This window comes from Saccopteryx bilineata, chromosome 2, assembly GCF_036850765.1.
Source record: "Saccopteryx bilineata isolate mSacBil1 chromosome 2, mSacBil1_pri_phased_curated, whole genome shotgun sequence".
In the NCBI taxonomy this organism is placed as follows: Eukaryota; Metazoa; Chordata; class Mammalia; order Chiroptera; family Emballonuridae; genus Saccopteryx; species Saccopteryx bilineata.
In genome coordinates this window covers 134204291-134229348 of record NC_089491.1, presented here as the reverse complement: position 1 = coordinate 134229348, position 25058 = coordinate 134204291, and the positions used below count along the sequence as shown (strand labels likewise).

The 25058-nt window shown below is 48.8% G+C and overlaps 1 protein-coding gene across 7 annotated transcripts in view; it reads right to left on the bottom strand.

Moving 5' to 3' along the window:
• Nucleotides 1-25058, bottom strand: part of FMNL3 (formin like 3) — a 62227-nt gene that overhangs the window by 11848 nt on the left and 25321 nt on the right. For 4 of the 7 annotated variants that reach the window (XM_066257902.1, XM_066257903.1, XM_066257904.1 and 1 more), the window contains exons 2-6: nucleotides 10433-10516; nucleotides 8077-8157; nucleotides 7732-7808; nucleotides 4073-4156; nucleotides 1206-1358 (exon numbers count right to left, since the gene is read on the bottom strand). In XM_066257902.1, the coding sequence (XP_066113999.1) occupies nucleotides 1206-1358; nucleotides 4073-4156; nucleotides 7732-7808; nucleotides 8077-8157; nucleotides 10433-10516 (479 nt within the window). Of the gene's footprint in view, nucleotides 1-1205; nucleotides 1359-4072; nucleotides 4157-7731; nucleotides 7809-8076; nucleotides 8158-10432; nucleotides 10517-11695; nucleotides 11819-25058 lie in introns of those variants that run through there. The other 3 variants (XM_066257907.1, XM_066257908.1, XM_066257906.1) reach the window with 2 other exon arrangements.

Genomic DNA, 25058 nt, shown 5'->3' with positions numbered 1-25058 from the left:
GGGGGGGGGGGGAGGCGGCTGTTGGTGAAGGATCTAAAAGTGCTCACCGTCACCCAGACAGCAGGCTGCGCCTCAGCAGCAGCAGCAGAAAAGGGGGAAAGAGGACCTTGCACCACCAGCCCAAAGAGAGGGTGCAGGGGGCAGGGCACTCGGCTGTTTCACCTCCCTGGAGCAGGCCTATGTCAGGAACTACCCAGGATCCCAGCTTTATAAATGGTGCCCAAACCATCCTGAGCCCAATGTCCTCCAAAACACAACAGCAGGTGTGTAGGCATTCCTAGTCCTCAAGATGGGTCCAGGGAGATGTTCATTTGAGCCTTTCTTCCTCCACCTTTTAGTCACTGCATCTCCCACTCATTCCCGGGGGCAGGAGCCCTTGGCTGCCCTGTCCCAGAAAAGGCAGCGCAGATTCCCACACACTCAAGAGCACCAGGGGCTACAGCTGACGGCATACCACCTCCTCCCCCCAGTGATGTTTCATTGAAGAAAGAAGAGGCACAATGGTATCTGCTTATGCATGACTAGAATAATGAGCAATGTCAGAGGGCAAAACCCAAAGGAGACAAGGAAAAATGTATGGCCATGAAGGAGAGACCTTGGAAAGGGCCACAGGACCCAAAGGAAAGCCTCCCTCGGTAGGAGGGGCTTGGATAAGTCATAGGGTCCATCCACCTGCCTCCGGGCAGGATGGCTCTTAAGATACTGCAGACAAATGAGTCTTTTCTCTTGCAGCCTTGGAGAGAAAAGGCCTAAAGGAAGAAGTGAAGGAAAGGCGACCAGTGGGCAGGCTGGGTGGGAGCTGGTGGGCAGAGTGCAGAGCCAGAGGGAAACAGACAGGAGGGACCCAGCTGGATCACCCGGTGACTCTGAGGCAGCTGGGAGAGTACAAGTCCTGCCTGAGAGACTGGGAGGAATGGCAGAGTGAGAATGAGGAATGGAGGGGACCCCAGAGAGGGGGTGAGGAGGGGAGAGCTGGAACCCCAGGTGGGGTGGGCACAGCTGAGGGCGATGTACTTACCCAGGACAGATCGCTGGGCAGAGTCAAGGAGACAGAGAGGACAGACCAGAGACAGACTGGCAGGCAGAGGGCAAGAGAGCTGAGCCTGGAAGCAAGAGTGGAGGGAGGAGCGTGAGCACTCACCGCTGTTACCCAGGACCTGGACAGGGCTGGGGGGAGCAGGCGGGCAGAGCGAGAGCACACATACCGGAGCACAGACTGGCGCGCAGAGCGAGCGAGGCTGTTGGTGAAGGGGGCTGACAGGGCGCTGGGTGGCTGCAGGTCCTCGATGGACCTGCTCCAGGACCGGAGCTTGTCAAATGCACCATCGTCACCACTCTCCAGACACTCAAAGTCAAACCTGGAGCAGGAAAGGACACACATGCGCACACACAGGAGAAATTCAGTGCCAAGACCCCTGGCGAGCCCACCCCTGCCCTGCAGACTTCTAGGACACAATAAGCAAGGGCAGTCAGAAGAGAAAGTGGAATCGGGCAACACAGACCCAACCCTGGTTGGGAGAGCCAACAACATAGGACAAGGGCAGAGCAGGCACAGGAAGCAACGGGGGGGAGGGGGGTTTCTGAGGAGACAGGAGTGCTGACAGAGGCCAGCCACTGCTCCCACTGGCCAGGTAACTCAAGGAGTGACCTCTCCATGTGCCCAAAGTGATGCAGGCAGCTAGAATCTTTCCACGCTCTTAGCCTCAGATAGGACATCTCAGAGAAGGTGTGGCTCCCCATGTAGAATCTATCCCATTGGGAAGTGCTGGGGAACATGCCAACTGCAGGTCTTGCTAGTTGGCAAATGGCAGCAGCCAAAGAAGCCTCTGAGTGCCCTGAGGGAGCTCTGCTGATTCTGGGTTGAGCTCATGAGGGCAGGTCAGAATGGAAGAACACAGGGGTCCCAGCAAGCCCAGAGATGGACAGCCTTCTATGTTCAGGAGTAGATCACGGTCCCATACTACCACTCGGTTTGAATGACCAGGTTTTCTGTGGTTCTATATGAGGCTTCTAGGTTTTTCTCATATAGAGGCTCCTTGTGCCTCAGCTTCCCTGGGGAAGGAATCACACAGGTCCAGGGGTGTGGACGAGCATCCTTAGTCCATCCCTACAGGAGCTGGATGGTTTCTCTGTTTGTCACTTCCTGCTTCTGAGACCAGATGTTTCAGCAGCTGGGGAGGGTGACCAGGGCAAGGAGGACAATTCGAGATCAGAAGCCACGGAGCCTTCTCCCTTACATATCCCCACATCAGGATATACGCCCTTTGGGGAGCAAGCCACTCCTCTCCCCTGTCCTTTGCCCCTATGGGTTACTAAGGACCAAGAGAGTGTCTCCTACAGGCTCTTCTCCCACAGAGCCTTCTGCTTGGACATGCTCAGCCCCGGGTGTCAAAGGCACAGAGGCCAAGGCTTTCTGACATAGGAAGCTGTCATCCGCAGATGCCTGAATGTTCCAAAGGAAGCAGGAGTGAGCTCAGAGTCCTGTCAATCAGAAGATGTTTAATGGGGCTCAAGTAGTGGGGTCCCGCTGACAAGGAAACAGCCTGCCAGTGGCTTGCCTCCATCACTAACAGTATTTGCTACACTGGTGTGTGCAGTTTATAAAAATGCCTTCACGCAAACACTACTTGGCTTTACCCTTTTCTCCCAACCCTTCCCAAACACACTCTCTCTCTTCTCCACCGCCCCCACGCCTGCCCCAACTCTTTCTTTTAAAAACAGTCAGAGGCACTGCCGTGGACACTATAATCCTAACGTCCCAGTGTATTTTGGTTCAGAGCAGCTGGGATGTGTTTGCTTTTTAAACAAGATAGGCTTATTTGGAAAAATGATCTACATCTTTTTACTTAAAAGTTCTAAATTTAAAAAAATCACTTCAGCAAATGTTTTTCATTTCTTTCTATAAAGAGAGTGGTTTTTAAAGGGAGAGGAGGGTTACGAAGCACAACATCTGCAGGGATAGGAATGGGGAGTGGGGGCAACTCTAGGTTTTAACAGGAACGGACCTGAAAAAGGTGACAGGCCAAACGTAGGACGGGCATTAATTCAAAACAATAAGGAGATGAGAGTGAAGACCTGATGGACAAAGGAGAACAGCCAGGGGGGCCAGGACAGTACAACGTAGAAGTGGAGGCTAGGGCTGAGGCTCAGGACTCAGGCATTCCCCAGGGCGTGGGACACTCAGGGCTGAAACTGGGGAAAGTCATAGGCTTAGGCCTATTGGTCACTCTGAGGCTGACTTAAGTCTTGAGTATAAGTCTGAATGTGTTAGTCCTCTCGTAAACGATCACTGGAATCCCTCATTCCATATACTCAGGTAATTATGATGGAGTACACCACCCTGAATAGTAATAATTAACAATAAAGTGGCTGCCACAGTATAGACTTATGTTCCAAATACTGAAAAGTGATTTACACACATTAGTATTAGTATTTAATCCTTAGAACCCTAGACTGTGGATTCCCTCTGATGCAAGAGACGCACACTTGCCTGAGGTCACAGATGATGGTAAATAACAAGAGACCCACAGCCAGCTCTGTTTTACTTGAAAGCCCCTCATTCCTTCCACTGCCCCACACTGCCTTCTCATCTGTGTTAATTCGCTTCTGGCTGCCTCCAAGCTCCCAACCTGCTTGAAAAAAGTTTTCAGTCTGGGTCAAAGGTGATGCTCACTGCTCCCGAGGTGACCTGGAGTAACCCTTTCACAACTGGAGACTCCAAAAAGCTTCTTGGAGACTCTGCTTCCCCAAAGTAAATGCATCCCACCAGGGCATTGCTCCCAGAAGCCAGGGCATTTCCTTAGTCTGGATCCTTTGTGTTCCTTTTCTGAACTCCCTTTCCACAGCTCTCCTCCTGTCCCCCCAAGTGCACCTTTTACTCCAGCCCCCTGGCATTCTTGCCTTGGCTGCCAGTCCAGTCCCCTCACTGTTCTCTTAGCTCCTCCCTCCTGGCCTGGGATCCCCATTCCCATCTTCACTACTGCAACCTCACCTTTCTCATTAAATCAGAATGGGACTGCATCCTCTGTCCTCTCTCACTGATCCCCAAGCCCAGTCCCAGGGTGGTACTCACATGACGGAACATTGAGCAAAGGACAGGTAATCCACCAGCACATCCAGGCCTTTGTTTTCATCATTCAGAAACTCCCGCACCCACCTGCAGATAAAGAAAACATAGTGGATGGAGCCTGACCAGGCAGTGGCGCAGTGGACAGAGCATCGAACTGGGATGCAGAGGTCCCAGATTCAAAATCCCAAGGTCGCCAGCTTGAGCCCAAGGTCGCTGGCTCGAGCAAGGGGTCACTCAGTCTGCTGTAGCCCCGGATCAAGGCACATATGAGAAAGCAATCAATGAACAACTAAGGTGCTGCAATGAAGAATTGATGCTTCTTATCTCTCTCCCTTTCTGTCTGTCTGTCCCTCTCTCTGATTCTGTCTCTGCCACACACATACACACACACAAAAAGAAAACATAGTGGAGGGAGTTGCTAAAGTGGGGCAAGAGAAAGGAAGGAGAGGGACCTCTGATCCAATAACACCCTCCAGGATCCCCGAGAACTTAGCACCAGGCCAGGAATATTCTGAAGATCAAAATTCACGGCAGACCTTCCCACGGCCATGTCACTGGCTGGACCTCCCCTAGGCCGGGAAGCTAAGAGTGGGATAAGGTACGGGCTTTCCAATACCGCATCAGCCAAACAAGCTTTCAGAGGCCCCTCCTCAAAGGCCAGTGGCCCAGTTCAATTGCTTTCTGTGCCCCTGGTGTGTAGCACAAGGCTGGGCACACTGTCTCTGTGCAATGTTTGCTAGAAGAATTAGGTGAGCATCAAGAGCATTTACTGCAGCCCTTGCACAGAGCTATACCTGACAGAGCCCAGCAGGTCCCCAAAATGACCAAAGTCTCAGTCAAAAGACAGGCAGGGCCTGACCTGTGGTGGCGCAGTGGATAAAGTGTCGACCTGGAACGCTGACGTCGCCGGTTCAAAACCCTGGGCTTGCCTGGTCAAGGCACATATGGGAGTTGATGCTTCCTGCTCCTCCCCCTGTTCTCCCTCTCTCTCTCTAATAAAAATGAATAAAAAAAAAAAAAAAAAAAAAAAAAAAAAAGACAGGCAGGAAGGGTCAGAGAGGGCCCTTCAACAGAGGCATACTGAGCCTAGGGGTTCTCCACCAAGTGCAAGGAATGGTATTTCAGGAAGTAGAGAGCAAAGAGGTCTACATGGGAGTTCTGTGTTTGACAGAATGGGAAAAAGATCAGAGAACAATCAAGAACTCCAGTAACTCAAGAATGGCTGTGACCACTCAGAGCAAGACGGAGGAATTGGGCCCCTCCAGCTGGAAGGCAAACAAGGCTCTCTAAAGACAACAGCAGACCCGGGAAGTTCCACGTTCTGCCCTCAGGGCTTTGGGGCTGAGATATCCCTCAAAGGGAGGTGAAGAGTGCGCCCTAGGAAGACTGTGCCAGGACACGTTACTCCACAGCAGAGGGATGTAAAGTTCTCAGATGAAACCCTGACTATCTCTGGGAATGTCTTGGGGTCTTTAAAGGCGAGCTGTGCCCAACAGCCCCGCAGGGATGATTCTGCCCCACAGCTAGAAACCAGCACCAGGTTTGCTAGCCACACCCCAAGCTCCAGAGAGAGGCAGGGCCAGAGCACCAAGCCCAGCTGAGATCTGGCATCAGGCTCCAGCTGAGGCTGACTGACACCGGAGCTGCCTGAAGTTAGCTTCCTCTCTGGGGGCCGATAGGCCTCCCGTTTCCTGTCTGTCTGCTCTCCAGCTCCCCACCCCCTTCTCATTTCCTGTCTGAGTCTACACTGCTATTTTCGGGATCTTGACACTTTGAGGAGAGGTTAAAGGGCACTTAGGCAAGGCTGAGAAACCAATACAAAGCAGGGAGAGGAGGAGCTGCAGAGGCTCTGGAATCCCACTTCCTGGCTCACCCTGCTCCAGGGTCTGAGTTCTCATTGGGCAGCCCCTGCACACCCAGCTTCCACAGGCCTGGGCTCATCAGGCTGTGGCCAAAGCAGGATCCTCACCTCCCTCCCTTTCCCTGGTCTCCTACCATCTGGGGCACCCACACCATAGCTGGACAGCCTGACAAAGTCTTCCCGCCCTGAAATCTCGAAAGGATGCTGGCCCTCCCTTATGACTACTGGGAGAAGCCACAGTTCAGCTGACAGGAGCTCCTAAAATGCCAGACACTAAGCTGTTCCCTGGGAACCAAAGACCAGGTCCAAACCTCTAACGTGTGTGCCAACTTCCAAGAGGCCCCAGGCCTGGGAACCGTGCTGCTCTGGCCCCACATCTTGGCCAGGGGCCAGAGGGGCAGGCATCAGGTAGAAGGGGAAGGCAGAACAGACAGTCACACACTGCTCTGTGGCCCTCTGGAGAAAAGCACACCCCCATCATCATACAGCAAAATGTAATAAGGAACACAGGAGGGCCTGAGAGGAGGAAGGAAGGAGGGAGGGTAAGGCCCCGTGGAGGGGTGCAAGGCGGTAGGTAGTGTTCTGTGTGGCCGTCTGTTTCACTCTTGCCCTCACATGCAGGGCAGCTGAAGAGGCTCTGCCAGTTTTCCCTTCTCTGAGGAGTCACCAAGTAAAGGTGGGGGCTTGTTACATGTTTCTTAGTGGGTCAGCTTTCAACGACTGGTTCACAGACGAGGTATGGAAGCCAATTCTGGCCACCAAGCTCAGCCACCGAGGCCAGGAACTGTCCCTTTCCTGTTCTCTTCTGTGCCATTTCCTCTGTGACTGCTGCAGCAGCTGGCTATATACAGGTAGCCTCTACAAAAGCCCTGGACGGGCTCAGCCTGGGAATCGACAGTAGGTGGCTGCTGGGGACAGCCACCTGGAGGGGAAGGTAGATGATGTCATTTGGCTCTTCTCTCAGGAAGCCCAGAACGCTGGGGCTGGCACCTACCCAGTGATGTCCATCCCCACCCCAGCTAGATTTCTCACGTAAGTTCTCGACACTTGTGCCAGGCCCCTTGGTCAGGGTTGTAGACCTCCCTGCAATTTTCTATCAGGTGTGCCTAATTGTTTTTTGTGTACACACACACACACACACTCACTCATTCACCCTCCCTCCCTCCTTCTCATTTTCACTATATATACCCGGGCTGGTTATGGTTTTATAAAACTGAGACCACTGCCATCTTTCACTGTACCTCATGCATAAACCCTCTGCCTGTTCAGCCAGTCTTGGCTCCCCATCAGAGACGAGAAAAAAACCTTCACAACTCACACAGTTCCTAGGGGACCTGTCCATGGTTTGTTAGTACCAGGGTCCATTCAACAGCCTGGCCCCCACTGCCTTACATCTTCTTTCTTGGTACTTTGAGAAACTCCTGCTCGTTTTAAGATTGTCTTAAAATCCAGCAAATAATCTGGGCACAAAATAGTCCAGGAACTAGGTCTCAGCTACCCAATGCAATATACTCCCCCAGTCCCAGCCTTCTCTTGGTCTTCCTTGGCCCAGCCCCAGGCCACAGGCAGACTCCAGTCTCAGCTGCTGTGGGAATCTCTTGCACTCAAAGCCACAGGCTGAGGACCCCAGGAGAGGCCCCAAACCTGCCAGCAGCAGCCAGTCAGCAGCTGCAGAGCTGAGGGAGAAAAAAGCCAGAAAGGAACAGTCTGAAGCTCTAGGGAACCAAAACTATTCGAGGTAACTCTGCCGCCCAGCAGGATACACAGGCAAACTATCCTCAGAGGGCCAAATCAGACTCACCCAATGTGGTTAGTACGAAGTGAGATCTCCAGCTCCCTTAGTACTTTGGTTGACTCCTGAACTCTCCTCCTGAATTTCTGTAAACATGGAATTTTCTGTCACTGATCAATCTAACTTCACAGTACAAACAAAAGGAGTAGAAAAGCAAAGGGAAGGTACACAAGAGGGCAGTTACAGGCCTGCCCTCCACCATTAGACAGCCATGCCAGGCCCATCGCCTCAGAACCCAGAACCAACTCCCACTGCTCAGAAGCCTGCAACCCATCCCCGGTCAATGGGTTCGCTCCCAAACCTTACAGGCCTTTATAGGGTATCAAGATGGGGCCTCCCTGCCATGTACTTCACCTTCCGAGTTACGCTGGGGTCCAAGAAGCTCTGGATTTTCTGGATATACGTGTGGGGAGGGTTCTTCACCTGAAACCGCTCCTGTAAGAGAAACACGCGCACGTGCAAGGACGCTTGGGGTCCTGAGGAGAGTGCTGAGGAAGTAGAGCACTCATCATCATGTTCGATGCGAGGGACCCAGCCTCCCAAAGTTGTCACCTGGCTCTCCGCATCGCCCAAACCCCAAACCTTAAGCTCCTTCCCCTGACTTAGCCTCAGGCGCTTCCTCTCCGTTGCTATCTTCCCCAACTCCAACTAGTCTCCCTGAGCCTAGATTTTTCTATGTCAAAATCATTTTACTTGAGGTGGTGAACGCACGGTACAATATAGATAATGTACTATAGAACTGTACACCTGAAATCTACCTACATAAATTTAATAACCAATGTCACCCCAATAAATCCAATAAAAAAATACATCTGTAAAAAAATACTTTAAGAGCCTGCTGCTTGCTGAAAATATGCAGAGATTTCAAAGCTGTGAACAGCACTCAAAATGAAGACACACTTGAGAAATGCTGTTCGCTATCTGGCCAACTGATGGATGGAGGTAGAGGGGAGCTGGCTGTGTAGAGTCCAACTTTCTCAGCTCTGAATCCAGAAGTCGAGACCAGACTTACTTTGCAGTGTTAACAAAGTTTAGGGCTGCAAACACACTTTCTACTCCTCGCCAGACCCCAGGCCAACAATCCAAAGCATGCTCAGTACTGAAGCCGGCTTTCAGCAACGTCACCCCTCGACCTCCTTCCACACAGGGCATGGGACCATGTCCTTCCAGTTTTAGTCCAACCCCTCATCTGACCCAAGGGGAAACACAGGGAAAACTCTCAGGTATTCTGGCCCATAAGAGCCTTCACAACTGAGGTATCTGAAGAGCTGGGGGGTGGCCAAAAAGGGTCCAGGGCTTAGAAACAAAATGAAAGAAAAAACAAAAAGGTTTCAGAATGAGCTGAAATTATGTGACTTAGAGAAGACTGAGAGATTATCAATGAAAGAAACTCAGTACAAAAGGGTTGTGGTAGCCCTGGCTGGATAGCTCAGTTGGTTTGAGCACCATCCCAAAGCATAAAGGCTGCCGGTTTGATCCCAGTCAGGGCACATACAGGAACAGATCAATGTTCCTACCTGTCTCTCTCTCTCTCCATTCCTCTCTCATTAAAATCAATATAAATATTAAAAACTTTAAAAAAAAAAAGGGACTGCTGTTATCCAAACCTCAAGCAACTGCTCATATGCTCACCAACTCCTCTCAATGCAGAACACAAGGAGAGAAGCCTTCGCTGGACAAGGAGTGCCCTGGACTAGGCTGTCTGAGGCATAATCTACCTTAGGGCAAGCAGTGTGACTTGGGCAGCAGAGGAGCTTAATGGTTAGCACAGAGTCAGCTGCCTGAGCCCTGGCTCCATCATCAACCAGCGTTCTTCATCTATATAACAGTGAATTCCTCATAGGTTTTTGTGAGGATTAAATGAGATCTTTCAGTATATATAAAGTGCTTGGCCCATATGAGCACTCAATAAATGTTAGTTATTATGATTTTGTTCAGTCCTTGAAAAGAAATAATAAATTTGTTCTTGTGAGGCTCCACGGCAAAGTACTGGCCAAACACACTATTTAACTGTGCCAGGTGCCTCCACACCTCCCAATGCTCCCAGCCCTGCAGACGGCTAGAGTTCACAGACTCTTGACTTTGGTCTTCAAATACCTGCATGGTAAAGAGCCAAACCATAGGTGTTAGTTCGTGGTTTGGAGCTAAGTAATAATCTCTATATTCTCTTCCAGCCCTAAGTACTATTCATGTAGAGAGAGCTTCCAATCCTTATGTTCTGAGATTTGGGAACAGGAGACTAGGGGACTAGGGCTTCCCATTCACTGAAGCCTGTAAATAATAATAATAATAATAAAACCCTGCTATTTGCCAGGTCTAGGGCAGGTGAGAGAGAAATGGTCCTTTGGGTTATTACCCCACCAGGCATAGCTCCCGTCCTGGGAAAAGGCAGAAACAGGTTCTACAGGGAAACTACCAAACTCCTCCACAGCTGACCCTATACCTCAGACCTATACAAACCTCCTTCAGGCTACTGCCCTTTGGGAAGAAATCAAGACAGCTCTTTGCAGGAGCTGGCAGGGAACTCAGCCTACTAGCCCCGTGTCTGTCAGGACAGTCCTCTTGGGACAGAAAGTGAGCAAGGACTGAGGCTGAGTCCAGGCCAGGCTTCCTCAAGGGACTTCAGGGCTACAGGCCATGCCTTTGGTCCTGCTGCCTTGTCCAGCTCAAGACACAACCTCCACCTTCCAGCCTGCCCAAAACCCTGTACCTGGTCACAGATCAGATCCCACTTCTTCTCGTTGTCGTACTGCCGCAGGAGCCGGGCCTTGTCAGGAGGCAGGTTCATGGAGCTCTGAGGAGAGAACCCAAGTCAATGGGGCTGAATGCTCCCCCCTCCCAAGGAGAGAAAAGCTGGACTATTGTATCTTTCCCTTCTGGACCCTCTGTTCACCTTGACACTTTATCATTAGTAAGAAAGGCTCAGAGAGGCGGGACAAACCTCCTGCCTCCCCTTCACATTTAGTTGTTTGGTTGAACAATTTTCTAAATCATAGGTCATGGAATCAATTTAATGTCAGGATTATTTTTATTTTAAATGCAAATGGACAGATTAAAATAGAATAAGGTAGAAGATACCAGAATTCATTGCAAGTAGGAAGAATAAATAATGAAGCTTTTATAAAGCTTTGGTTTCTTTTATAGTTTATGTATATACATAGCATACATAGTTCACACTATAAAATGTGTTTACTTATTATATAGGACGGGTCAATAAAGTTTGAAAGCCAGCAGTTTATAGCAGAGACTTTCAAACTGCTTTCCCCCCATGGCCTGAGAGATGGGGGGGCCTTCCTGCACCACACATACCCGTGGGCCAATCCTGAGCCACTCACAGCCTGTGTAGATGCTGCAACTCTACCTTTTCCCCATATCAGAACACAAATGAGTAAGAAGAACACAGAGATAACTGTTCAGAATATTTTTAGGAAATAACTAACAAAACTTTAGTACTTTAATTATTAGTAGCAAATTACTTATGACACAGACAACCTCCCAATTAATTAAGACACAATAAAGTGTCCTGACTCCTCGTTGAGACACTTAGACTATAGAAGGACAGGCCAGGTGTCATTTTATTTTGTTCACTACTATTTGCTTAATGAATAAATGAATAAAAGTTAGGTGAGTGAGTGAGTGAAGCCCAAGGCATCCATGCATGCCCTGGCCACACCCAGGCCTTTATCCCCATCCAGCCAACTCTCTCTACTAACCAGGCTGGCTGCCTTTGTTTTAGGTCACAGCCCTTGCTTTTAAAGGCAGATCACTGCACCCCCCACCCCCCAGTACTCTTGAATCTCCTGTCTGAAGTATCATAGCTGGCTGACAAGCCACTTGACTTCCCACAAATCCACCCTCTTCTCCAGGACTCTACAGGTCACCAGGAGGGCCTTCCTCAGCTTCCTCCCCTTTACAGACTGTGCTGAGTTCAGATCTAACTCCCTGGTAACCCAAGCATGACCACTTGGTTTACCTCTGTCAACTCCTTGAAGTCCTCATCACTGGGGACATGAATTGTATGCACCAAGGAGTCACACGGGCCCTGTATTACTCAAGAAGAAGCAGGAGTATCCTGAAAGTAGGCCCTCCATTTTCTAGGAAACGGAAAGAAAATCCTTAAACATTTATTTCTATCACACATATCTACTATGTATTTACCTACACCCATACTATAAAACCAGCTGTACTCATATGGCCTCCAAACCCCAATAATGTCTAATACTGTGACAGGCACCTAGTGGAGAGTAAGTTGACGGTAAACCTATGGTTATGACGTCCCAGTCCCAGCTATCAGCCCAGATCCTGGCTGAAAACGGGGTCACTATGGCTCGAAAAATGAAGTAGGGTTGGGATCTCTGGTCTGCATCTAGAAATGGTAGGAATACAGAAGTGGAGCAGGTGAGAGAAAAAGGGGGGGGAGAAGATACCACCACATCATACATCTCCCGTGGTTTCTGCTGCCCAGAAATCGGCCTTAACACTTTGGAGTAGTGAGTTTTTTGTTAACTCTTTGAGTGAGGACATACATGAAAGTTGGTACTACTCAAAGGGTTAACTGCTGCCCCAGATATCTGGCACCAGGACAGAGGGGCCAACAGAACCTACCCTCTCCCCCATTGCTGATGTAATACGGATAGCTAGAGTGTGGGAAGTGTAAATACAACCTCAAATGTTCTCTTTGGAACTACTTTGCTAAGGGCCAATCTTGACATGTCAATATGAATAGGAGGACAAAGGCAGAAGGCCACAACAGGGACCCATAGGTCAGAGGCGGGCCCAGAGAAAGGTTTCTGCCTAACTGGGTCAGGCTGCTGCCAGCTAAACCCAAGTGAGATAGGAGCAGAAACTGTACTCAGGCCTGATTCTGGTTCTGCACATCCTAAGCACATCACTTGTCACCTACCCGTTTATCTCAAGTTTGTGTCATGAATATAGTTTTCTACTGTCTCCCCTAGAAGAAAGCCACTGGGGAGGGAGTGGGGGAGCGTGGCACTATGGTGGCAGACATCATATCCTGTCCACGCCAACTTCCTCCCTCAGCCACCACCGCCAGCTGCTGCGGCCTTGCACTTACCCACCAGGTGAACCGGTGAGGAAACATTTGGTTTCCCTGGGGTTTCAAATACAGAGCAAAGTCACCCAGTTTGGGAACCCCAGTCTGAGAGCACAGAAAAAGCATATGAGGAACCTGGCTAAACTTTAGATGCTCAGATGAGACGAATCCCCAAAGTATAGAAACAGGTGGCAGAAGCACGAGTCAGCTCTGACCACAGACCCACATCCTGTAGTCTAGAGCTTTGTGTGGCACTAGCCAGGCTATGACGTCAGCCTTCTCTGCTTCTTTGGGGCTGAAGTATGGATGGGGCAGAAAATGGGTAAGGGTAAGGGAAATTCCCCCGGCCTCCAGCACTCTCACAAGGAAATGGTCACTGGTTGTGGGGTTGGAGCCACCTGCCTAGGGGGCAGAACCAGGGACTGGTCAGGGAAATTTTCTCCCCTGCCAGACAAGGGCTTTGAGGCTTCTGCCTCCACCTAATAATGGGTGTAAATCTAACAGGCTCCAATGTCCTGAGGAAGTTCCTCTGCCCTGAGGAAGGACAACTTCCTGAGTTCCGGGGACAGCAAGGGAGCAAACCTGACAAGATTCCGGTCTCAATCAAAGGTTTGTTTCTTGACATTCAGCGATTCCACAGGAACTGTGAACTCTCAGGAGATAGGAGCCGGGTTAAGTTCTTGCCACCTCCTCACTGAGAGGTTTGCTGAACAGGAAGGAGGCACTGCTGTCTTGGAGCAGAGAGCACCAAATGTGGAGTCAGTGCAAATCAACTCTGGGCTCCTCTAGGCAGCTGAACCTCAGCGAGCTCATACATAAAATAAAGACAATCTCACTATTTCCCAGAGTTTATGAGGATTAGGTGATAAACATTTTATGTCTGTATTTGTCTGGAACTGTGTTGTGGGTGTTCAACACAGTTCCTTCCCCTTCCTCCTAAATAGCCACCCTCTTGCTTCTGGGCTATCTCTCTCTCTTGGTCTCTCTCTTTCAGCAACTGCTTCTCAAAACTCTGAGGATGGCCTGACCAGGCGGTGGTGCAGTGGATAGAGCGTCGGACTGGGATGCAGAGGACCCAGGTTTGAAACCCCAAAGTTGCCAGCTTGAACATGGGCTCATCTGGTTTGAGCAAAGCTCACCAGCTTGGACCCCAGGTCGCTGGTTCAAGCAGGGGTTACTGGGTTTGCTGTAGCCCCACGGTCAAGGCACATGTGAAAAAGCAATCAATGAACAACTAAGGTGTCGCAATGCGCAATGAAAAACTAATGATTGATGCTTCTCATCTCCATTCCTGTCTGTCTGTCCCTGTCTATCCCTCTCTCTGACTTTCTCTCTCTTAAAAACAAACAAACAAACAAAACAAACAAACAAAAAACCTCTGAGGATGGAGCAATCCCTTGGGGTGTGAGGGGAAAGCCCAGGGAGTTGGGAAAAGAGGAAGATGAATTCAAACTGAAAGCAATTCTGAGACTGAGTCCCAAAGCAGAGGAAACTAGCAAGAATTATAATAATAAAAACCTGTAACGGGTCTGACCAGGTGGTGGCACAGTGGATAGAGTATCAGCCTAGGATGCGGGGGACCCAGGTTTGAATCCCTGAGGTCGCCGGCTAGAGCGTGGGCTCGCCAGCTTGACCCTGGAATCATGGACATGACCCCATGGTCAGTGGCTTGAAATTCAAGGTCGCTGGCTTGAGTCCAAGGTCGCTGGCTTGAGCAAAGGGTCACTTGCTTTGCTGGACTCCCCCTCCCCCACCATCAAGGCACATATGAGAAAGCAATCAATGAACAACTAAGGTGTTGCAATGAAGAGTTGATGCTTCTCATCTCTCTCCTTTCCTGTCTGCCTGTCTCTCTTGCTAAAACAAACAAACAAACAAACAAACAAAACCTATATGAGCAGAAAGGCGTGGATCTGATGCTTCTCCAGCAAGGATACTCAGGTTTACTGCCAATCTGAAGCCAGGCACAGTGCCCTGCTCAGTGGCCAACCCCCTCCTGGGTTCTGTGGAAGCAAGGCTTCTTTACTCCCCACCTGACCCTGTCTTCCCAGTAAAGCAAAGGGGGAGGGAGGAAGCTCTGGCGGCAGAGGTTCCCTTCCCTTTCCTGCGCTGCACCTCTAGCCAATTAGCCCCTCCTTGTTTCCTTCCCATTGTGGGGAGGGAAGTGCGGCAGGGTTCGGGTTTCCTTCAGCTGCAGGCCCTCTGGAACTCACCCTTGACTTGTCAGTCTCCTCCAGCCCGGCCTGGGGAAAACCCAACACACAGAAATAGGAACCACCAAAAATTCCCAGATGTTTCTGTTGGTCTCAGTCAATCATAATGCACCTAACGAACAGAGACAAAAATGGCATGGCTCCTCTGAGAGGCAGGGAGCGAGGTGGCTGAAACTTTCCTGCAAAGGGGATTCTGGAGGCGTTAGGGAAGGCAGACAGGGGATGTTTATTTTGCGCAAATACAGAATATGAGTTGGTGGTTTCTTAATATTTTCCCTCTCAAAACAACTTTCACCAAATCCCCTATGGCTGGACCCTTCTCCCAAGTATGGTAGCCCCAGTGCTCATGGTCAGCCAACAGGAGTGGGGAGCTTTGGGAAGCTGAATCTACAACTTCCCCAGAGATGACATGAGGCACTGTGCTCACATGCTGCTGAGCCATGGGCCACAGCCGCCACCATACCTTCTCATGCATCCACAGATCAGCCCACTGTACAGATGGACAGAGATGAATGTAGTAAGGAGGCACAAAGTTTGGGAGCCCAGGGCAACACTGGGCACAAAGGCCCACTCTGACTGCCAAAAGGACAAAGCATTAAGAGCAGCCCAGCCTTCCCTCCACGTGTCTCTACTTGTGGGCAGGAGGCACAGCTGTGGTCAGCTGGGCATTACTCCCAAAGGGCAAGAACCCAAGGAGGTGGGAGGTACCAGCTCCTGCTGCCTCGACCCCCTTGGCGGCCACAGCCAGCCTGCTGCAGTAGCAGCTTGTAGACAATAAGAGTTATTTTCAGCCAGTGCTTTAACACAAGCCAGCTGGCCAGTGTGCAGGGCGGGAGTCCTCCTCCACCCAGCCCGCCCAGATGGCAAGCAGGCCCAGCCCCGCGCCTACGCTGCCGCCTCTGCGTCACTGTTTGTTTATCTCGTTGTTTCAGCACAACTCCTCCTAACTCCCTGCCAAACTACCATACTTTCTAAAGAAAACCAAAAAACTGAAAAATAAATAAATAAATCAGAGTTTGATCAAAGATCCAAAAGCTAAAATTAAAGATCCAGACATGGGAAACACAGCAGCCCCTCTAAACACCCACACTTTTCCCCGGCCTGTGACTAGCAGGCATAGCGCAGGGGAGGAAGTGGAATGGACGGGTGGTCAGATCTCACTGTAGCCTCCATGGACCAAGGCCGAGCCTGGCTCTGCAGCCAAACTGGAGAACAAAGCTCAAGACTGCTCTCCTTGCCTGCTTCTCTCCCATCCTTCTTTTCAGAGTTCAGGTTTGGAGAAGATCACTTTAGAGAGACAGCCTGGAATGAGCCTGAGACAGCTGTGAAAGATTTTGGGAGAAGAACCATATCCTGTAGCTGAAAGGAAATGACAGAAACAGTTCATGACACTTGGCTGGAGGAAGAGGTACCACACCCCATGATGGAGTAAGGTGAACACTTTCACCAGCTCCCCGCACATTGAAGAGTTCAAGAACAGGAAACGGTGGACAGCAGCGGTTACCTCCCTGAACGCTAGACCTCAAGCTCCCACTCTGCTCCTCATCTCTCTCCAGCTATCACCCTATGCGCAGGGGCTTATGGGTGCAACACAACTCCAGCCAGACACACATTTTGCTCTAGGACTGAACTGTCCTCTTAGACTTATGTGAAATCTGCTGGAGTACCTTATGACAAAAGACATAAAAAAAGTGGGTGCTCCATGACTTAAACGTCTGCAGTGGCTTATGTCTGTCTGGCTTTCTGTTTTTGTTAACTGAAGCTATCACTCTGGGGACAAGCTGCCAGGGAGAAGCCAGCTCTCACAGGCGCAGAGCCCCGTCTGGAGAGTGTGCTCCTGTGGTCACCGATGACTCTATAACCAGAAATGACTTGCTGAGCAGTTATGGGCCAAGTCCCCAAGCAGCCTGGAGGAAAAAAGAGATGGATTCTCCAGATGTCTCAGGCTAAGCTCTGCAACTCACACCAGTGGAGTCAGATAAAGGAGAAGTCTTGGAAGGCCAGCATCAATCAAACAAAAGGTGGCTTTTTCCAGATAAAACTGTGCCTCTGAGGCCCCTTCTTCACCTCAGAGGACTCCTCCATTGGATTCTCAGGGGGCAAAGGAAATTGACCATGTCCCAACACCAGCAAAGCCCCCAGCTTTACTCGTTGCCACACTGTCAGCCTCACACCCGACATCAGGTAACCTCTGTAAGTAATCTGCTGCCCCAACCCTGGCTGAGGACACCCCCTTGTAGCCTTAGTCAAGAAGCACACTATCTCAGGAGAACTCTCGTTAGCTCTTCCCAACCGAGACCCCAGGGCCTAGCTAAAAGACATTGCCATAGCAACTTGATCTGTCTGCTGGCTCCCCAGCCCCTCCTCGTGGTTAGCCAGACCCACACTCCCCAGTTACGCAGAATGGAAACTATTCTGCTGGGGGCAGCCGGCTTTGCAAAGCCAAGGACTCTTGGGGCAGAGCCTCACATTCTCCCTGCAGCCAACCAAGGTTCTCCCTTCTGTTCATGATATTCTGCCCTCCCACCGAGGGAGCCCTAATAGGCAGCACTACCTCTCAGAGGACACATTCCTAGGGTTACAGCCCACAACGGGCGTCTTCCTTTTTCTCCCCATCACTCACTGAGACCCAGTATATCTACCTTGTAGGACTCTCATCCATACCTTCCCTTCCATTCCCACTGTCAACACTGAATGGCCCCGTACTATTCATTCCTGACCCCGGGATAACCTTCTAGCTGGCACCCCTACTTCTGGCACCTCCACCCCACTCAACCTGCACACAGGTGACATTTCTAAATTTCCTAGCACATAAGATAAATTATGTCTCTTCTCAGTTCAGAAATCTTCTCTGACTCCTTCATTACACAAGAAAACCTGAACACCTTTGCCTGCTATTCTTAGCATCTTAAAATAAGAAAATGCTTCAGAGGTAAGATTCTCCCCAGGCTATCCCCAACATCTCTGACCAGTCTTATCCTCTCCTGGATTCTCTCTCCTGGAACAGACACTCTTATCATAGAATTTGCTTATAACTGATGTTTCCCTAATCTTCTGAATCCCTACTTATTACTACCTGATTCAAAATCCAATAGCTCTGTGACTACCCAACCTAAAATAATCAGCCCTTCTTCTCAGCTTCAAAGCATAATCACATGTGAAGAATATGGTGGAGATTTGCTTGTATCTCCCAATATCTTCTTGTCTTCCTTAATAATGAACCTCCAGTATTCAGTTGGGTACTTGGCAGCCCAGAATTAATATATTTCTCATCTTCACTGATATTCAAGTGTGGCTATGTGACCATGTAGGATGCAAGCAGAATTAATGTGTACAACTTCTCAGAAGTGTCATTCAAGGGAGAGAGTATATCCTTCTTTTCTCCTTTCTTCTTCCAGTTGGTTGGAATTCAGAGGTAATGGCTGGAACTTCAGTAGCTACTCTTGACCATGAGATAACCCTGAAAATAGGATTCCAGATGGGTGAAGCAACAATAAAGAAAATACCTAGTCACTGATACCATGGACCTAAACATAAATTGAATTTGTTCCACATAGTATCTTTTCATGTGTGTGTTTGCTCTGTTTACAACTAGAACATGAAATCCTTGAGGATGGGGTCATGTTTTATAATTCTTTGCATCATGTGCAAGTCCTTACTAACTGATTGATCCTACTACTACCTCTCCTATCACCAAGTTCTTGGTTCAGCTCCTGGTTATTTTTAGAAGGGATTATCCAACTTCTCATCATTGTCCTGCTATTTCTGGGCACTCTCTCCTTTGATCAACCTTATGTTCTACAGTCAAAATCACTTTCTTTTTTTTTACAGAGACAGAGAGAGGGACAGATAGGGACAGACAGGAAGGGAGAGAGATTAAAAGCATCAATTCCTCTTTGTGGCACCTTAGCTGTTCATTGATTGCCTTCTCATGTGCCTTGACGGGGGGGGGGGGGAGGGGGATAGCAGAGCGAGTGACCCCTTGCTCAAGCCAGCGACCTTAGGCTTCAAGCCAGCAACCATGGAGTCATGTCTATGATTCCACGCTCAAGGCCACGACCCCACATTCAAGCTAGTGAGCCCAGACTCAAGCCTGAGACCTCGGGGTTCGAACCTGGCTCCTCTGCACCCCAGTCCAATGCTGTATCCATTGCACCCCTCCTGGTCAGGCCCAAATCTCTTTCTTTATGTGTTACTTCTGTGTCAACAAACTCCCCAGACTTCTCATTCTGAGTTTCAACTCTATCCTTCAGTTCATGCCATAATCTAAGCCACTTACTTGCCCTACTCTTTAACCAAATTCAGCTTCTTATAGCTTGCTGGACTATAGGCTCCAGGACACAGAGACCACCACCAGCTTGTTTACCACTGCAGCAGGTGCTCAAAACAGATTGGGCAAATTGAACTTAATATAATATAATATAATCCTCTTCCTTTCTCTAACTCTTCTACTCCATTACACTCCAGAGAAATTATCTCCTTCCCAATTGTCAGCCATACTCCTCCTTGAATTCAAAAAAGGCGAAATCCCACCTTCTCTAGCAAATCTTTCTTAAGTTAGAGTGGTAAGATCTACCTTCCCTTTCCCCAAAAACAGTGTCTCCACATATTGGCTAATGCTTTTAAAATGTGTTCATGGAGTTGTGGCTCATGGTTAATGTCTCTTCACCTATTTTTGGACATTCAACCAATATCCTAGCACAAAACTCACAGTGTGGTTAAAGCACTAGACGAGGAACCACACTGCCCTGGTATGAATCCTGGCCACTGCTTAATAGTTGTGTGGCCTTTAGAGCCACACCAGCATCAGTTTCCTCAACTATAAATCGGAGGTAGAAAGAGTAGCTTTGTATTTCATAGGGTTGCTACAATAACTAAACAAACATATGTAAAGTATTTAAATCAGAATGTAGGTAGTAAATTCTACACATAATGCTAGCTATGGTTTTTTTTTTGGTTCGTTTGTTTTTTCCTAATTCAACACTTAGCTGGAAAACAACTATATGCCAAGCACTAAGCTAGAAGCTGAAGATATATAAAAATATCCTAACCTGTGGTGGTATAGTAGATAAAACAATGACCTGGAATGCTGAGATCACCAGTTCAAAACCCTGGGCTTGCCTGGTTGAGTTGCATATGAAAGGCAACTACTACAATGCTTCCTTCTCCCCCAATCCCATTTTCTCTCTCTTCTTTCTCGAAAATCAATAAATAATTTAAAATACATACATACACACATATTTATATAGGGCAGGATCCTTACATTCAGGTAGTTTATATCTAGAGGGCAAGGTAGACAAGCAAACCAAGTGTGAATATAGAACACTTCTGTGAGAGAGGTACAGATAGCACTCGAGGTCCCAGGGAGGTAACATCTAATTGGACAGAAGAGTCAAGTAAGGCTTCCTGAAAGAAATGCTAAAGAATCTAATCTTAAACATCAAGCAAGAGGGAGTTAGGCAAAGTCAATGAAGGAGGGGAAAATGGTGATATTTCAGGTAAGGAGGTAGCACTTCCAACTATGAAAGCACAAAACACTATAAAAAGTCCAGGAGTCTCTAAGCGATTTGTGATAACAGAATGAAAGTGTGTAAGAGGAGATTACAGCAGGCAGGACCAGCCAGCTGACAAAGGGTCTTAGGAGCTAAAGTTAGTAGGTGGGCATGAGTAGGACAACAATGATGCTACTATCAAAACAAAAATAGTAATACTGAAAGAAGCTATCATTTATTGCCAGAACCATGATAAGAGCTCTATATGAATTGTTATTCACCTTTCACAGTCTGTATTACTTCCCAAACTAGACTGTAAACTCTGTGAGGGCATGGGCTTTGCCTTGAACATATTTGTTCCTAGACATGGAAGTCTGGCGCACAGCAGAAGTTTATCATTTAATTCTCACAGTAACCCTATGAAATTGGGACCATGATTATTCCCACTTTAAAGGTGAGAAAACAAAAGGCTTGGAAAGGTCATGGAACTTGCCCAGAGTCACAGAGCCAGTATAGGGTAGAGCTGGGATTTGAACCCAGGTCTGACCCAAAGCCTTAGCTTGTATCTCTACATAATGCCTCCTGAGACAATGAATTATATTAGACCTCCTTGCACTTTTTCCAATTGCCCACATCCTTTGGGACCAATCCAATCAATCTTCCTCATGAAATCTTCCCCAAACAAGCCAGACCTAGCACACTCCTTCCTATGAACTTTGGTGAGGTTTACTGCCCTTACCTCCTGTTGACAATCGTATTTGATCATTCCTCCAACACTAGTGTCTTCAATGTATCACACACTGTACCACCTGGGAGACCTGTTTTGCCTTGTGGTAACTTGCTTATTAATGACAAAAAGGGAAACTACAAGTTAAACACATCTGCTCTGGGTCAGGCACTGTGCTAGATCCTTTCATTTCAAGATTACATGGAAGAACCACTCCTCTATCCCATTGTTATTCGCCTTTCACAGTCTGTATTACTTCCCAAACTAGACTGTAAACTCTGTGAGGGCATGGACTTTGCCTTGAACATATTTGTTCCTAGACATGGAAGTCTGGCGCATAGCAGAAGTTTAATAGATACTGCAGCTGTTCGTGTAGACAACAGAGGCCGGTTGGGGGCAGCAGGCCATCTCATCCAGTGCACCAGCTAGAGACACAGTTCTGGCTTTCCAGGAGTCTCATTATAAGTCCAGGAGCTTATTATCAAACCATAAAATATAATGACTTCCCTCCCAGACTGCATGTGGGAGGAGCACGACTCCTGCTTTCTGAAAGAGTAAACTGAGGCCCAGCATGGACACACATCTGTCACAATTCATATCAGCTGGGAGAGGCACTACAAGTTATCTGTCTCCCTTTGTCTTTTTAATTTCTCTCAAATGGGGATCTATCCTCAGCCTCAGTGCTCCTGTCCTCTCTGGGGAGGAATCATAATGACACTAGTCTGCTCTTGATCCATGAGCCATCCTCCCAACATTGTCCCCCCTCCTGTCATTAAGGCCAGAACTTGACAACAGAGGTCACAGCTGCCCACATGCCAACTCCACCTTTGAGTGTCTCAGAGTTTTTACAACTCTGTCATCTGATTGTTCAGCTAGCAAAAAAAACCCACCTCTTTGGAATTAGCCTCTGAAGATTCCTGCCTCTTGACCCAAAGACACGGAATCTTCTCTGTTTCTCACATCTGAAGTCCTAAGTGCCATATTTACCCAGGGCCACAGAGGGAGAGGAAAACATTACTGGCACGTTTCTCACATGATCTCACTTATTGCTCTCAATAAGCACCAGAGGTAAATATAAATACATATTATGGCCTGACCAGGTGGTGGCGCAGTGGATAGAGCGTCGGACTGGGATGCGGAAGGACCCAGGTTCGAGACCCCGAGGTCGCCAGCTTGAGCGCGGGCTCATCTGGCTTGAGCAAAGAGCCCACCAGTTTGGACCCAAGGTCGCTAGCTCCAGCAGGGGGTTACTTGGTCTGCTGAATGCCCACGGTCAAGGCACATGTGAGAAAGCAATCAATGAACAACTAAGAAGTCGCAATGCGCAACGAGAAACTGATGATTGATGCTTCTCATCTCTCTCCTTTCCTGTCTGTCTGTCCCTGTCTATCTCTGCCTCTGTTAAAAATAAATATAAATAAATAAAGTTTAAAAAAAAAAATACATATTATGCCTGTTTAACTGGGGAGAAAGTTAAGAATCTTGGACCAGCCCTAGCTGGTTGGCTCAGTGGTAGAGCATCGACCCGGCGTGTGGATGTCCTGGGTTCAATTCCTGGCCAGGGCACTCAGGACAAGCACCCATCTGCTTCTCCACCTCTCCCCCTTTCACTTCTCTCTCTCTCTCTCTCTCTCTCTCTCTTCTGCTCTCTTGCAGCCATGGTTCGATTGGAACAAGTTGGCTGCGGTCACTGAAGATGACTCCATGGCCTCTGCCTCATGTGCTAAAAAATGGCTCCGGTTGCAACTGGAGCAAGCCCTCTAGAGGGCTTGCTGTGTGGATCCCAGTCAGGGCACATGCGGGAGTCTGTCTCTACCTCCCCTTCTCTCACTAAATAAAAAATAAAAGAAAAAAGAATCTTGGACCAACTGCCTGACCAGGCAGTGGTGCAGTGGATAGAGTGTCAGCCTGGGACGCAGAAGACCCAGGTGCAAAACCCCAAGGTTGACAGCTTGAGTGCAGGGTCGCTGGCTTGAGCAAGGGGGTCTTTGTCTCGGCTGTAGCCCCCCCAATCAAGACACATATGAGAAAGTAATCAATGAACAACTAAACTGCTGCAGCGAAGAACTGATGCTTCTAATCTCTCTCCTTCCTGTCTGTCCCTACCTGTCCCTCTCTCTGTCTCTTTTGCTAAAACAAAAAATCTTGGACCAACTGTCTTAAAGTCACCAAGAAAGTGGCAGAACCCAGATATGTGGCCTCCAACAAAGAAAACAAACCTCCATTTCCAACTTGGGTAAGTCTGCCTGGATTTGTCTGACTGGCTTTGGTTGATCATTAAACAGTGCTTCCCTGTCCAGCAAAACTAGGGTGGAACTAGTTCAATGAAGAATGTGGGCTGAACACCCGAAGTTTAAGGTTTCTGTCTCAGAGTAAAAGGGTGATCATGCAGAGCAAAGGGACAAAGGAACTTCCCCTCTTGGACACCACATGGTGACAATGCCTTCATATGAATGGCATTTCAAACATGCAGATGCTATAGATTAGTGTTTTTCAACTGCTGGTCCGTGGATTGGTGTCGGTTCACCAGAAATTTGGAGCCAGTCCGTGAAAGAGTTAACCACCCTGAAGTTGTATAAAGATTACAGAGTCTGTAATTATTGGGACCAGCAGTTGAAAAACACTGCTATAGATAAAAGCATGGGCTTTGGAATCAGGGATGAGCTAGATTTGAATCCTGGTGCTTTTCATGAGATAGTGGCAGTTATTAAACTTCTCCCATCCAGGTACTAACCAGGCCCAACCCTGCTTAGTTTCTGAGATCAGATGAGATTGGGCACATTCAGGGCAGTACAGCCGTAGACTATTCAAGTTCTCTGAATCTGTTTCTTCATCTATAAAATGTAGATTATAATATCTACCTCTTATAAGAATTACGTGAAGGGATGAATGAATGGGAAGGGCTGTGCATGGTGCCTGGCACAGAAAGGATCTATGAGTAGTAACTGGAAGGAGCTACTCCAGGAGTTGCCGCTGACCCAAGGTAGCTTCTAAGCACACTGGCAATATATACTGCTCACAAAAATTACAGGATATTTTATCGCTTCATATTCATTTTGAAATATCCCCTAATTTTGTGAGCAGCATACAATTTCACAGTACTTTAAAATACATCAAAAAAGCCTGACCTGTGGTGGCACAGTGGATAAAGTGTCAACCTGGAAACGCTGAGGTTGCCGGTTCAAAACCCTGGGCTTGCCTGGTCAAGGCACATATGGGAGTTGATGCTTTCTGCTCCTCCCCCCCTTCTCTCTCTCTCTCTCTCTCTCTCTCTCTCCTCTCTACAATGAATAAATAAAATCTTTAAAAAAAATACATCAAGCCCTGGCCGGTTGGCTCAGCGGTAGAGCGTCGGCCTAGCGTGCGGAGGACCCGGGTTCGATTCCCGGCCAGGGCACACAGGAGAAGCGCCCATTTGCTTCTCCACCCCTCCGCCGCGCTTTCCTCTCTGTCTCTCTCTTCCCCTCCCGCAGCCAAGGCTCCATTGGAGCAAAGATGGCCCGGGCGCTGGGGATGGCTCTGTGGCCTCTGCCTCAGGCGCTAGAGTGGCTCTGGTCGCAATATGGCGACGCCCAGGATGGGCAGAGCATCGCCCCCTGGTGGGCAGAGCATCGCCCCTGGTGGGCGTGCCGGGTGGATCCCGGTCGGGCGCATGCGGGAGTCTGTCTGACTGTCTCTCCCTGTTTCCAGCTTCAGGAAAATGGGAAAAAAAAAAAAAATACATCAAAAAGTCTGACCTGTGGTGGTGCAATGGATAAGGCGTCAACCTGGAACCCTGAGATTCCCAGTTAGAAACTCCAGGCTTGCCAGGTCAAGGCACATATGAAAAGTAACTACTATGAGGTGATGTT